General features: G+C 41.6%; 1 protein-coding gene across 2 annotated transcripts; it reads left to right on the top strand.

The window, feature by feature from the left end:
- The first annotated feature begins 1,388 nt into the window (after window positions 1-1,388).
- LOC124131331 lies at window positions 1,389-14,566 on the top strand. 2 transcript variants are annotated; one of them, XM_046494542.2, is made up of 11 exons: window positions 1,389-1,662; window positions 2,723-3,364; window positions 3,732-3,864; window positions 5,301-5,644; window positions 6,242-6,353; window positions 7,217-7,308; window positions 8,753-8,912; window positions 9,917-10,122; window positions 10,679-10,803; window positions 13,103-13,166; window positions 14,149-14,566. In XM_046494542.2, the coding sequence occupies exons 1-11, from the start codon at window positions 1,645-1,647 to the stop codon at window positions 14,245-14,247; spliced, it is 1,995 nt and encodes a 664-aa protein (XP_046350498.2). In that variant the 5' UTR covers window positions 1,389-1,644; the 3' UTR covers window positions 14,248-14,566. The 2 variants fall into 2 exon arrangements, with proteins under 2 accessions (XP_046350498.2, XP_046350499.2); XM_046494543.2 differs by having other exon boundaries at window positions 2,719-3,364.
- The last annotated feature ends 1,471 nt before the right edge of the window (window positions 14,567-16,037 follow it).

Raw genomic sequence — 16,037 nt, 5'->3', positions numbered from 1 at the left:
GAGAGAGAGAGAGCGCATCACATCACATCACATCACAACATTAATCGCCCGGTCATCTTTAGACTAGGCTTGACTAGACACTAAAATACAACAGGACTTATGTTACCTGTATACATTGTAATACAATACCTATCTTAAAGTATTCAAGTATGTTAAAAGACAATATAGTTACCATTTTTTTCGATTATCATGAAGTTTACGCTTGAACACGTTGTAGATGAGTTAAGTCAAAATCTGTTAAATCTAAATTAAAATGAGAAAAGCTAAATATTACAATACCAGAAATATCTTCTCTCCCCATCACCAACCCCCACCACCATCACCATGACGCTGTTTTGAAGTGCATGCACATAGCGTGCACATGCTGTAAAAACATTGATCGAAATAATAACAAATAATACGTTGATTTATTGTTCGAACAGACCCTTCTCTGGGTGTGAAGTGCCTTTTCATGACATACAAATGTTGTAAACGCGGTGTCCAAAGGATAGCGATAAACCGTTGATTGTTTGATCATTGTTATCTCACACCGGCAGTCCATATGAGAGACGTAGCGGCGTTGTAAATGAAATGACTTATTAATGAAGCAAAATATACCTTTCTGTATCGGTGGGAAATCGAACCCGGATTGTCCTAGGCCCTTCACTCTCATTGACGGGGACTCAAACAAGCCAGTTCCAGGCGGACAGTGCAGATTATGGAAACTCATACACATACACATACATGGGTACTATGTTTGAAGCTCATTTCTGGTGTTTGTTTGTTGTTTAACGCCGCACTCAGCAACATTCCAGCTATATGACGGCGGTCTGTAAATAATCGAGTCTGGACCAGACAATCCAATGATTGATATCATGAGTATCGATCCACGCAATTGGGATCGATGACATGCATCAAACCAAGTCAGCAAGCCTGACCACCCGATCCCGTTAGTCGCCTTTTACGGCAAGGATGGGTTGCTGAAGACTTTTTCTACCCCGGATATTCACAGGCTTCCATTTCTGGGACCCATCGCCCGCCGTGATATTGCTGGAATATTGCTAAAAGCGGAGTCAAATCATACCTACTCACTCACTCACTTGAACATAGATATACCTAAACCGAGTTAAAGTTAATCACTTTGAGCATCTGGGTAAATGGCAATGCACCCGTGTGTTCGGAATAGTCGCGTGGGCTTAACGTTAAAATCCAATTGCAGTAATTGTCATCTCTGAGTCGACAAGAAAACACGTCAGATCCATGTACAACGAAAACCGGTTTAAATCAATCTCTCCATCCATCCATATCGGCAATATCCGATCATTACCAGACTAGTCGTTTATCGATTACCAATGGCCCACATAAACTGATTGGAAACAGATTGCACACCACGGACTACCTACGGGAAACCGACGTGCGTGTGGATCGTCAATTCAATCCAAACAGTATTCAGATAGGGGGAGCAGTCCACAATGCGAGACGAGCGGGACGCATTCATGCTCTGAACTCGGGCTATCGATTGTGTACATGTTGTCATGGTGCCTTACTTCTTTAACTGAGAAACAAGACATGGCATTGTAGAGTGTTGATAAAATGCTTGGGATGGGTTATGTCTGGTGGACATGTGCTCAGGACGTTGATAACCTTCTCAACTGACGACTTTTCATGAAAGAACACGCACAGGTAAGCTCATACGCGAGTCTACCTGCATAGGTAAAGTTAATATATGTCATTACATCAAGCTTCGATGTGTAGGTGTTTGTTTTGTGCGTGGTTATGGAACGGCTATTACTGTATCCGAACTACAACCTCAACTGTTGCAGATAAAATCGGCTATACAGAAATGATATTAATTATATATGTTATCTAGATCTTTAGTGAAACAAATATGGAATCTATAAGTTATTTGGGTAATGACTTTCCTTTGTAGTAGCCAGTGTTTTGAAATATTTGACTTCAATACACACTTTGAAGATAATGTGTCACAGGATATATTGTGTGAAGCCACGTTCCTTGGATATGTAGCTTTCTTTATTGTTTGTTGTTTAAGGCCGCACTAAGCAATAGTCCAGCTATACTGCGGCGGCCTGAAAATGATCTAGTCTGGACTAGACAAACCACTGATTGATATAACGAGCCACATACCATGTCGTCGGGGTACGATGACACGAAATCAACCAGTCACCGAGCCATATCACTCTGTCGCCTCCTACCACGATACTTTATTAGATTACTGGGAACTTGTTCTGACCGTGAATGCTTTGGGGCGATATGTATACGGTATGGATTAAGTATGTAACCCCCCGCAGACTACGTTTCGCATACGCTGAAGGTAGTAAGTAAACACGTTACACTAGAGTGCCTAGCTCAAGAGGAAAATGTTTAGGAACCGGTTCATATTTCGATAAAGTTCCAATTCAAACAAAATCATGCCCGCGTAACTGCCATCCTATGATTTAAAAAACATACTTATGTATTTCTTGGCAACGTGCAAAGATGGTATTGGTTTCCTGGTAAGTGAAACAGTAAACTCCTATCGTTTAATTATTGCTATTGGAATCACGGATTATATCGGAAGGTTATTCGTATGTTCATAAAGGTCACCAACACCAATCATCAAGGCAAAAGATAAAGTATATCTATTAAAACTATGAATTTTCGGAAGAAAATGGGTGAAGTTGTCTGCTGGTATTGGCTGAGTTAACTGGTTTATGTACCAACTTTCATTTCCATTGAAAGGTAGCACGACACTATGGGCAGTTCAAGCAGCGCTGCAAGGAAGCCAAACAGTGTTACCCACAAAGACCAGCCAGTTTCCACCCAACGTCCAAGACATGGGACGGAAAACATTGAATCAACCGCTGGCGCTGGCAAGACACAGACCATGGATCTACTTCTTCCAGCAAATAACGAGGACGACGTCAAAACGGCCCAAGACTTACAGAGAGACCACCCCGAGCTGTTCTATGTGTTTGAAGAAATGCACTCACTTATTGAGAAACTAGAGGAGAATCAAAAGTCAACATGGCAGTGGCTTGATCTCCAGGAAAGTATCGAATCCAGCATGGAAGCTTCTTATTTTAAGCATTATAAAAAGAAGCGGGTCTTGGGGAGGTACATGGCCCTGCTGAGAGCTGCTGGTTCATTTGCCGAGGCATATGGAGATGCGTTAGAGGAGGCGGGTTTGACAGCATTCACTGCCAGAACTGTTGAATCTCACCAAGCAGATGCCCCTCTCGGGTTCCTCGTCATGCTGAGATCAGTGCTACTCAACTATACTGATTCTAGTTTATATTTCTGTGAAAAACTCGCTGACACTGGTATCTTCAAATATTTCGTTGAAGATCTAAAGGAATCCCGTACACATCTGGAAGACTTCGATGATGTGAGTTTATATTCTCAAATATCGATTTAATATTTTCATCTCTCGAGTTAATATTCTAAAATATCAATTTTACATTTCCAAGACTCTCCTTACAATTCCACGAATACAAATGTTTTAATGTGGTCATGTTGAGATCCAAGCCATAAAGATTCGTTGTTTTTTCGTACATGCAGCAAAAACACAATTTGTGAATCGAAAATGAACACTGATAACAAAAATCCAATCCGAATTCAGTCGTACATGTCCTAATTATGATGCAATGGATTTTCTTTTATTCTTGACAGGTTTTAAAGTATTACGGTTCTCAGATTAAACATGATATAACTGATTCAGACCTTATGTCTGAATTGTCACAACTCTCTTTAAGGTGCCCGACGACTGTTTCGTCGGTTCTATCGGAGTGCTGTACAACTCGGCACGTAATCCTGCCATCAGACAGACAATAAGGAAACTGGACACCGTGTCTGTTCTCTTGCCATTCCTTAAATCCAAATCTGAAAGTAAGTACATTGTCTAAAGCGCCGAAATGTGATGTGAAGCCATGCGTCCTCAGATGTGCATCTACTCGTGAATATCCGGGTTAGAATAGGTCTTCAGCAACCCATGCTTGTCGTAAGAGGCGACTGACGGGAAGTGGCTGGTTAGGCTTGCTGAATTGGTAGATGTATGTCATCGTTTCACAACTGCGTAAACCGATGCTTATGATGCCAATCAGTGAGTTGTCTGGTCCAGACTCGATTATTTACAGACCGCCGTCATATAGCTGGAATATTGCTGAATGCGGCGTTAAATAACAAACAAACATCTGATGTGCACCCCGCATGAAGCCGAGACGCAACTATAGTACTGAACTGATCTTCAAAGCGGCGTTAAAGTCAACACACTGACTCGTTCACAACCATTGTCCTGATGTAACTAGATGATGTTAATAGGTTAATAACGAATGTTAAATGTCTGCTTAGAAACATTTGTGGTTTTTTTTGGATTCCACTGTGTTGGTGCCACAGTTTTAGCTACAAATCATTAACGTTTCTATTTTAGTGATACAAATGTATACAAAATGCTGTCGTTACTTGGTAGTCGTACAGCTTAACGGAAACTTGGCCACAATGACCGTCTATATGTATTTGCTCCCAGCACATCGAGTCACGTGTAAGAATAACAAATATGTGTATATTGACGCAAAGGATTTAATTATGAATGAAAATCTTTAAATACATCGAGAACATAATTACTCTGTGGCGAGTGTCAATATTTTCCCCCGCAGTGCCTTAATGTCACCCGCGTATATCAATACTTTTGTCACGATACAAAACGAAATAAGAAGAACATATAAATTTTTAAAGAACTTGCAAACAGTTCTCACATTAGTTCACCGTAACGTATTAAATATGTTTTGAGTTAGGTCTCAAATTGTGCCATTAATGATTTAAAACGGAATTAGAAGTTTTCATGTAACGTATCGAAGCCTTAATATCGTATAATATTACCAATACGAGAACAGACAATAGGTGAAACTATTTTAGTAACGCTTAATGCTGATTAGCAAGTTCGTTCCAATTGTTCCAATGTTTTATTGTTTGCAAATATGCAAAGAAGACTTGCCCCTATCAACTTGACTTCATATGAACGCATTGTCGCAACTCTTTGAAGATGACATCATCCATTGTTCATGACGTCAAAACGATTTTATGTGATGTTCCATCATGTTCCGATGTCTCCAGTGGAACCCACGTTTTCCTGAAAAACAGACTATGGATAATACAAAGAATACCAAGAATTACGATCAATAACAGATTATTTGCTAATCGTCCTCTCCAATCAGGACTTACAAAATTAATTCACTTGGGAGAGATAATCAGTTTTTGTCATTCTCTGAATATATTGTATCGTAATAAGGTGTATCGTTGCAGCCCTATATTTCCTTATGTTCCAGAGGTACGTCTGTTGGTTCTGCTGTCTCTCGCTAACATGCTGGATGAAGACCAAAACGACCTTCTGCTTGCCGATGATTCCGTGTTTGACTTCATTTTGTTTATATTGGAGCGAGCCTGGAAGTATCAAAGTCATCGGTTTGATGGCTTCAGTGTTGAAGAAGTGATAGATGGAATGACAGGGTTGGCCAAGAATGATTCCAATAAGACTCTACTTGTGAAGAAGGGCGTGTTGCCGAGGTTGATGAATGTGTTGAGGGACAGTAGCAGCGATGAGGAGATTGAGAAGGCAGTCAAGTGTGTTTGGGAACTGGCTTTTGACGAAGAGAACAGAAAAGATTTTAATGTTTGTATCATTCTGGTGTTTAATGGGAACTAAAGAAATGTAATCGTTGTGTTAGTGCTTTAAATACCTTTAGACGTGAGACTAGACTTCATGGTCCCTATTTTTGGGTCATTCATTCGTCGCTTGTCTGATGGTTTGTTTCACCGGGGCATTGTCATTATCAGTGTATTATTAGGGTCAACAATGATTTGAAAATCAGCCCATTTCAAACATGCCGGGACGGCCACTACGACTGAGCCAGTCGTTTAACATGGAGAAGGTGGCTTATAGCCTAGTTGTTAAAGCATTCATTCCTCGAATATTGCTACAAGCGGCCTCAATTCATGCTCACGCACTTTCTTTAACCTGGAGAATTATGAATCCAAATCCAATTGGCTTCTGTATTTGAAGGTTAAGAACACATTTGTACGAACTAGTGGTTATTTCATGTAATTGATTTGATTGTCGACTATCATCTAGTATTGACCGATGGTAATTATTCTTTCGTGACCTAGAAACGAATATGAATGGTATTGAAAATTGTCTGTTGATGAAGTTGAAATAATAAAATAATTAATAAAGAAGAGCATTGTTTAAATTGGTTTAACCTTTTTTCAGAAAAACAAAGAGCTAATGGATTTACTGAAGCAGCGAAAGACTTCCTCGGATAACGCTGTTGCTAAAGCCTCAGAAGGAGCTCTCTGGGTCCTACAGATGAAGACGAAAGACGGTATGATGGATACACTACTGCTCAAAAGCTCTTCCTACTTTACTGCGGCACTGTGACAGTAGGGCAAATCTCCCGCCATGGTAAACTGTTACTATCACGGTACGACCGCTCTCTTTGACTAAAACAGTGCCAAGGTGACAATACCTTTAACTCGATCAGTACCACGGTTCTACCATGAGCTTGAAATCGTAACGTAACCGTATCGCGATATTGGTGTATCGATAGTTCCGCTAGAAAGGAGAGTACTTCACACTCTCGCGCAGTGATGATTTTGCGCGAGTTCACTGCCTCAAGTTCAATGGTATACCACGTGACCAGACTTTTCTCTTCGTGTTTCCAACGGCGCGTATACCGACATCAGAGCTGGTCTTGCTAATGGAAGTCTAGTGTGATTTACAGATTGATTTGCTTAATTATAAAGATATCTCACAACAGCCACGTCGATGGGGAATATCAGAATAATCGTAGTGTTTGCTGTCGAAAGGGATACGATGGAACCGTATTGTAAACAAATAGAACATACGCAAATGGAAATAGTTGTTCGCGTTTCATATTTTATAAAGCAATTGACCAATTCGTGACGTATGTTAATCTAAATGTGTCGACTTTTTAGAAATACAATGGATGATAAATATAAGTAGTTTGTTGAATGGACTGAGTAAGATGTGACGAATCGAAACATTTTGTTGACCTGTGCCAGAGGTACAACGTTGGCAGAAAGGTACTGGCTATGGGAGTGGTAAGTCACTGTGTGCAGTTTTGTTACTCAGTCGATAAAATAGGTTTACGAAGATTGTGAGTATTGGCAGATTCTTCGGACAAAGTATTACTTCTTTGATCGTGGTTTCTTTTATCTCCCTCAGAAAACAAGAAGAGTAACAAAGAACAACAAGTGGACATATCCGGTCACGTGATGATCAGTTACCAGTGGGGCGACCAGAAGACTCTACTTCAGGTAAGTAGAGATAACTGTTGGAGAATCTGATGTTTCAATTATGTACGCTGTATGTAATCCATAACATGGTAAAATCTGGAATCGATTTCTTCGTGTGGGTAATATAAATATTGTTACGATGTAATTACATCTACATTGTGTATATCCATAAAGATCGCATAAATTAAAAGAAACGTAGTCTTCTTTAAGTAATTCCGTTCAAATAACCAGAGGGGCAAAATAAAAAAATACCGAGTTCATTTTAATGTAATTTGACGATGTCTATTTAACATCACTCATTCCTGCAACAGTTTGTGAAAAAGGGTAATTTTGTGTAAAAATAAATTGGTTCAGTGAAGATTTGGTTAAGAAATGAATTTGCAACCACATAACCCCAACCATGCTTGAAATGTTGTAATTTCGTGCCGAAACAAGAACAAACTTTGATTTTCAGAGGCAAGATGTCTAAGCTACCAAACAGGAGTTGTGTAATATGTTGTATGTGTGAAAAAAGTTTTAAATCAAATCATATTTAAAAAAATATAACCAATGCATGTAGAAGTATTCTTTGAAGGCTGACTAAGCGCCAGCGCAGTTCATGTTTTGGATATAATATCGCTAACTATACCTCAATAGGAAATCAAACAACTGAGTGGTATAGTTTCTCTTGCCACCAGTTTATGACAAAGTTCATGGTATGTTCTTGTATTTATGGTTTGAGTGACCAAAATCAAGATAACAGTAATTAATTTTAAGGAGCACAATTCTTCTAAATACTTAAATTTTGTCTCATGAAATACGACACCGTCGTTATAACCTAGTGACACTTAGCATAGCACCGTAATATATTTTATTAATATATAACGTCATTGTCAACGTAAACGTCAACGCCAGAGAATAATCTGTTTAAACAGATTCTGTTTGGCGTAAAAGTCAAAATAGTGGTGAAATTTATATAAATGGATCACTGAAAATCTGTGAGGACACCAGGTGTTCCCCAAAAGGATAAGCACGTCCCGTCCTACTGGTGGCACCTGCCTCAGTTAGGGATACAGCAGGGCTTGGAAAGAACGCTCAATGGCTAAGTTCAACTTAATAGACGTTAAGTATCCAGAGGGGGCACGGGTGGCCCAGTCGTCTAAGGCTCTGCCCAGAGTCGCGTCCCTTGGGCACGCTAGAGACCTATGATCGTGGGTTCGATTGCAGGTTCGCCACGATTACTGAGTGAGTTGGATTAAACGCCGCATTTAACAGTTATTCATCACAAGTCATAACTGTTAAATGTGTGTGTATGTACAATTGCCAGTAATGCTGAGTTTGCATTGCTATTTCAAATGCATATCCAAAAAGAAGTTAAACATCCACGTTTATAATCATATATCGAAAAGATATTGTCTTTCCGCGTATATATTGATAGTTACAATACGGGATGTGTCAGTGTTTACACTTTCATATATTCTGTCAGGTGAAGGAACTACTGAAGGCTGACGGCTATAAGCTCTGGATGGATGTGGACAACATGGGGGGCTCCACGCTACAGGCGATGGCGGAGGCCGTGCAGAATGCGTCTGTGGTGTTGGTGTGCATGTCGGAGAGGTACAAAGAGAGCCAAAATTGTAGATCAGGTAAGCCTTGGTTACGTACATTGTCATACAACTGTTGTAGTAATGTGAGCCATATAGCCATATCAACAACTGTATGGGGTAAGTATATAAGTGAACCAATGCTTCGAATTGTTGTAATGGTATGAAGGTCGAATGATTGAATGGGCAAGTTGAGTTTGTCGAAAACTAACTGTCCAAATAGATGCAGGTTCTAGGTCTTGGCACTTTCTGTATAGCCTTGGGCATGGTATGGTGCTAGTAGACCAAATATCGTTATCGTAGATTCGAACCTAGGACCAATGGATCCGTGTTTTAAGGTGCGCGAATCTGTACTGTGTGTTGCTGTCCATTCTGACATGTCTTTCACATGCCAATCCTGACATCACCATCTTGTGACTTTGCTATTGGCAAGTGTCCCTGGAGATTATATTGGCATGTGTCCCTGGAGTTTATATTGGCATGTGTCCCTGGAGTTTATATTGGCATGTGTCCCTGGAGTTTATTTGGCATGTGTCCCTGGAGTTTATATTGGCAAGTGTCCCTGGAGATTATATTGGCAAGTGTCCCTGGAGTTTATATTGGCATATACAGACTAACTAACCAGCTACGCGGTATTGCGGATTATCTGTCCCGAGTGAATGAGAAGCTTTAATCCTGAGCCTTCGGCAAAGGACTTACATAATTCACGAGGGACTGATTATACGTAATTCCGAGTTTTGAGTAGGTTATGCTATATATTACTCAATTATATTTTAAGAGAGAAAATGAAGAACATACGTATGAAATGTTAAATTCTATATATTAACTTCACTGAAAGTATCCTATGGTTTAGGTGACGTAATATTATCAATTTGTGACGTCATGACCCACGGATGACGTCAGATCGTATTTTTTAAAACAATGTAGTACTGTGACGTCACATGGCTTCAATTGACAAATCAGCATTGAAAATCGTGTGCAAATATTGGAAATAATTAAACACGCTCATTCTATCCTTCTGGGTACTATTCCCCCTTCTGCTACAGAGGCAGAGTACGCATTCTCGCTACAGAAGACTATCATCCCCTTACTGATGCAGAGGGAGTACAAGCCAGATGGTTGGTTGGGGATGATAAAAGGAACCAAACTCTTCTTCGACTTCAGTGGAAAATATGACTTTAATAAGAAGTTGATAGAGCTGAGCAGAGAATTAGGAGAAAAGGGCAAAGGGCTTAAAGCTGATGTTGTTGACGTAAGTTTATCTTGGCATCATATGGGAACATACAGTGAAGTGCTTCTGTTGAACCATTAATCACAAGAGTCATGGTTCAAACGATGCACTTCACTTTATGTTCTCATACGATATAAAAATATTCTGTACAAAATTCGTGTATAGGGTATAGAGGACCGTTATGATCATAACCGTGAAGAATTGAATAGCAAACTAGGCTTTGCATAAGGCTAGAAAGGGGTTTGTTAAAGATATAATGTACAAGTGGGTCCATTTAAAACTTAAGCTGAATGACAAACACCGTGGATTTGCATTTGATTTCCATTCAACTGATATTGCTGTTTAGATCCTATTACTGATGTTTGCACATACATTGAACAAAAAAAGTTAGGGATCATGAATATTTTTCGGGAAATTTTTATGAAATTGTCTGCTCTGTCTTCACTACTGAAAACTATCCAGAGAAGTACTGAAAATTACGTCCTAGAAATGTGAAGATCACAAAGGAATTCCAGGCCGTGAAATAAATTAACGATATCTAGTTGATAACGGTTACCATTGTACCATGTTCCGACAGGGTGAGGTGAGGACGTCCGCTGCCGTTCTGAAGGCCGCACCCGTGGACGCAGCAAGGGGACCCGCCACTGCCACGTGGTCCAACAAGGACGTGCACAACTGGCTTGTGAAGTCCGGCTTCAGCAGGTGCTTACATCGCAATTAACAGGGGCGTAAAATGTATATGTGGGGCGTTAATCACTGAACAGATTTGCGTCCCTCAAGCGTGCCAGAAGCCTATGTTCGTGGATTCGAATCCCGGTTTACTTTGATTATGTTTTCTGAGTGAGTGAGTTGTGTTTAACGCTGTTTTTAACAGTATTCCAGATATATCACGGCGTGTCAGCTTAATATGGGAGGAAAGCCCGAAGTGATGCAGGATGCATATATACTACCCATCAAAAGTTTAGACTCACTGAAACCACTCACTATATCTCGTAAGAAAATCGTATTTGTGAAAGCTACCAATAAAAAATAACAAAATCATTCATTTAGGTCTTCATATCCTTGTTCACAAGGACGTGTGCATTGATGATTAGTGAACCAGAATGCCGTATTGGCTAGTACCATACAAAAGTGAAATTGCAAAATTTAATAACGGGTATGACCACCCCTGGCTCTAACACAGACATTGCATCGACGTTGAATACCACGAAAGAACAGTTCAATCTGCCGCTGGGGAATGTTTGCCACTCCTCAAACAATGCATTGCGAAGTTGGCGAAGGTTAGCAGGGGGAGGAACTCTGGCATAAACACGCCGTCCCAGCAGATCCCAAACATGCTCAGTGGGGTTCATATCGGGCGATAATGCTCGCTAATCCATTCGATTCACCCCATTTTGTTGTAAACAAGCTGACACGATGATACCTCCCCAGACCATAACGGATCCACCTCCAAATCGATCATGCTCCACAACAGCAACGTCAGCGTACCGCTCTCCCTGAAGTCCATAGACTGGGATCCGACCATCGTTGAAATGCACATTGAACCTTGATTCGTACGCGAAGAGTACCCTTGCCCATCTGCGGGGACCCCAGCGTAAATGTCCATTTCCCCAATCCAGTCTGTTCTGACGGTGGCGTGGTGTAAGAGGTCTTACAGCTAGACGACGTGCCCGCAGTCCGTAGTGACGTAATCGGCGGCGTATTGTTGATACAGATACACGTCGTCCTGTAGCTTGTTGGAAAGCATTATTGGCTGCTGTGGCTGTAATGTTTCTGCCACTGAGAAACAGCAAAAAGACGCATCGGTCATCTTGCTCTGATGTTACCCTTGACCTACCCGACCTGGGTCGATCCTGGACGGAGTTGGTCTGTTGAAAGCGTACCCAGAGGTTGGAAACTGCCTATTGGGATACGCCAAGACGTCTGGCAACATACCGTTGTGATCTGCCATCTTGTAGCAGTGCCAAGGCTTGGTGTCGTTGCTCAATACGGAGACTTCTCCCTCTACCCATGCTTGCATCAAAGAAGAATTTCTCCACTAACTCAGAGGAGCCAACTGCAATCCTTATAAAGATGAATTGCACGAGTATCCCGCGTCAAATTGCTGCTAAAACACGTGTATTATCGTGCATGTGAACACCTGCGTTTTGGTGCGAATTTTGTTTAAAAATGTGCGACATTTCACAGAGTTTTAACAATTAATGAACGAAAAACTCTAATCTTTTCACCGTTACAGATTTGGTTTTACGCCACAACAGTTCATGTGTTAACAGTACCTGTAAAAAGTTTAGAATATTTGGCATTATCTGGTTTGAAACAGTTGAGTATAGTGAGTGGCTACATTTACACTGGTGAGTCTAAACTTTTGATGGGTAGTATATATTGGAAACCCACATATATGAGTGAGTATGGTTTGACGTCGCTTTGAACTATATTTAAGTTATATCACGGCGTGTCAGCTTGATAGTGGAGCAAAGCTCGTAGTAGTGCGGGTCTTAGACGTTTACCACTTTGATGAAACCCACGAGCATGGGTATGGTGCTTACAAACCCAGAAACATAATCAGGGGGCCCAGACGTCTAAGGCGCCGCAATTCGCTGTGCAGTGTTACTTCCCTTGGGCACGCCAGAAACCTACGATTGTGGGTTCGAACGTCGGTTCTCCCCGATTATGTTTCTAGGTTTGTCAGCACCATACCCGTGCTCGTGGGTTTCACCGAACTGGTAAACGTCTGAGACCTCTATAAATGTTATCGCCGCCAGTTTCGTTGTCCTGTGAAACTACATTACTTGACTGCCATTATTCACTCCCTATTCACGAGTTATGTCGCGGAGTGATTATGTCGACGTGAATAGGGCAGATACAATTGACGAGTGACTCCGCGTTCTGTTGGGTCAACAGGTTTGTACTGGATAACGATTCTGAAGTAGTTTGTCCCGTGTGTCGTGTTGTTGAGTGTGCTTTTAACAAAGTGAACAATTATCTACTTTCTCCATTAAAGGCATTCCTCGCTGAAGGATCTATCCGGTGAAGATTTGGTGTTCCTTAAGAAGCTTTCTTATAAGGTATGAGAACTCAGAACAACAAAATCACGTATACATACGCGTTTCTATAATGTGAATAACCATGCAGTAATAATTCCACACTAAAACGATGCATTCCTGACCGTTCAAAGGAAGGAAAAGTGTGAATATTTCAATTGATACCACAAGTTAGTCTGTAGTCATGCTATCTAGTTAATGCAATGTAACGGAACACGTCATATGGTAGAACATGGTCATCACAACCACTTGTGCAACTTAACTTGAAGGATGATGTATTGGAGAAATTAATCGATTTCTCGGACTTAAGGCACGTCATAGTTGATGTATATTTTCTCTATAATTTATCACAATGATATAACCGCCTCCGTGGTCTAGTGGTAGAGCGTCCGCCCGGAGAGCGGAAGGTCCGGGTTTCGATCGCCGGCTGCGTCATATTAAAAGACGTTAAAAGACGGTACTTGTTGTTACCCTGTCTGGCGCTCGGCATTAAGGTGCTAAAACAAGGACTGGTCGGCTTGGAGTCAGTATACTGTGTCTGAGTGGGGTATTCATGGGAAACTGCGGCATGGTATCTCAGTGTGCAAGCACTATAAATCGGCATTACTCCGGGCTAGTACAAGCAGCCACACACACAAACACACACACACACACACACACACACACACACACACACACACACACACACACACACACACACACACACACACACACACACACACACACACACACACACACACAAACGTGCATGCACGTCGCTACATAAGTGTAGTTGCGTCAGGCTTACTTGCACAAAATGCACGTTCAGAACGACCAGCAATGTCTTGGCTCAGAATCAACTGCATCAACAATAGCGTCACGTTATCATAGCGGTTTAAGATTGATGGTCTGTCCCTGGATGATGGGTTTCACTTGTCTCACGCCATAATGATCAGTGTATTTGATGTCATACCCAAATGGTACTTGGAATGCACTGTGTGTGTAACATATTCAATATTGTCCACAGGCACCGGAGTTCTTCTACACCTATGTCAAGGGTGATCTTCACTTGAACGACCTCAGAGACATCAGGCGGTTCAGCGAAGCAGTCGAACGTCTTAACTGATTACGCCGATGTCTTGCAGATGTTCACCACTTGTTACCGATGTGGTGCACGTCTATCGTAAGACTCAAACAGATGTCATTATTAATCATGTACCTGGAAAAAGGTTAAGCACACCTCCTACGTTTGCTTTTATTCGGAACATTGTTTGGAAATATGTAATGCCAATGGCCTCGGTTTGGTGAATGTATAAGATACCATCGACACCTGATGAAAAAGTAAGACCGCTGTATGTTCTTACAGGCCCTATAATCTTGGACGCGACGTTAAACCCCATTTCACCTCACCTCACCTACCGCCTCCGTGGTCTAGTGGTTGAGCGTCCGCCCGGAGAGCGGAAGGTCAGGGGTTCGATCCCCGGCCGCGTCTTACCAAAAGACGTTAAAAGATGGTACTTGTTGTTACCCTGTCTGGCGCTCGACATTAAGGGGCTAAAACAAGGACTGGTCGGCTCGGAGTCAGTATGCTGTGTCTGAGTGGGGTATTCATGGTAAACCGCGGCATGGTAACTCAGTGAGCTAGCACTATAAATCGGCATCAGTCCGGACTAGTACAAGCAGCCACACACACACACACACGTACATGCACGTCGCTATATAAGTGCAATAATCTTGGACGCGACGTTAAACCCCATTTCACCTCACCTCACCTACAGGCCCTCGTGAATCCTATCATTGGTACGAGGAAGCAGAGGCCTGAGTGAGTGGGTTCTACGCCGCCTTAAACAGTGTTCCAGTTACATCGCGGCATATCGGCTTAATGTGGGAGGATAGCTCGAAGTGATGCAGGTCTCAGGCGTTTTCCACTTTGGGCATGCACGGCTATGGTACTGACAAACCCAGAAACATAATCAGGGCGAGCCGGGATTCGGACCAACAATCATAGGTTTCTGGTGTGCCCGAGGGACGCGTATTGCGGTTCCTTAGACGATTGGGTCAACCGTGCCCCGCAAGAAACAGAGTAGAGGTATTCAAAAAACGATTGCCATGGAAGAGGTAAACATTACATAAATGATTTGGTTTTAGTATTTATCTTTGTAAACAAAAAACAAAATGCATTTCGTCGGAAAGTAAATACCGGGCGCGATCTAAGAAAACTGCTGTATCTTTATGTATAGTAAGCGCTGGTTAATATTATATCGAGGTTTATGTATAGCTGCTTAGACCTGTAACCGGTTCATGTTCTGATATGCATAGAGAGTGGGTGAGCGAGTAAGTTGGGTTTCACGCCGCTTTGAACAGTATTCGGCTTGTCAGCTTAATGGGTGAGGAAAGCCCGATGTGATCATATTGATAACACATAATTATAGTTAATCCTCACTGCCAGCTAATGAGGCTACACACGTTACGCCACGTTACCTGGGTCACACGTATTGCCCGGCTAGCGTGAACTTACAGCTTCTTATGTTATTTGAATAGAGCACATACAAGTGTTAGGTTTACATTTGTAACAGAGCTATTATCATGTTTGATAGGATGTTAATTCCGCTATTTGTACATCATTTATATGTGTTGATGTGATGCTCAGCTTGATAACGAGATCCAGTTGTCGTTACACGTCAATGCACGTCGCTGTTTGACGGGAATGACGTGCATTTGTATACATGTAGTTTGTGTTGGCGTTGTATTTGATAAATTATGGATTTCGTTTGGTTTTCTATGAAAGCCCACTATTGATCATTGTCAACATAAATACTTCTCTTTCCATTTGATCTGTCAGGATTTAACAGTCTGGAACACACTGTCGTGTATCACACTCTGCGAAGACATAGAGGTTATCACGCGAGTGTGTTT

The sequence above is a fragment of the Haliotis rufescens genome, unplaced genomic scaffold (genome assembly GCF_023055435.1).
Source record: "Haliotis rufescens isolate VD_foot unplaced genomic scaffold, xgHalRufe1.0.p SCAF_1, whole genome shotgun sequence".
In the NCBI taxonomy this organism is placed as follows: Eukaryota; Metazoa; Mollusca; class Gastropoda; order Lepetellida; family Haliotidae; genus Haliotis; species Haliotis rufescens.
Note: the sequence above shows the minus strand (reverse complement) of the source record. Positions and strands in the feature narration are given on the sequence as shown.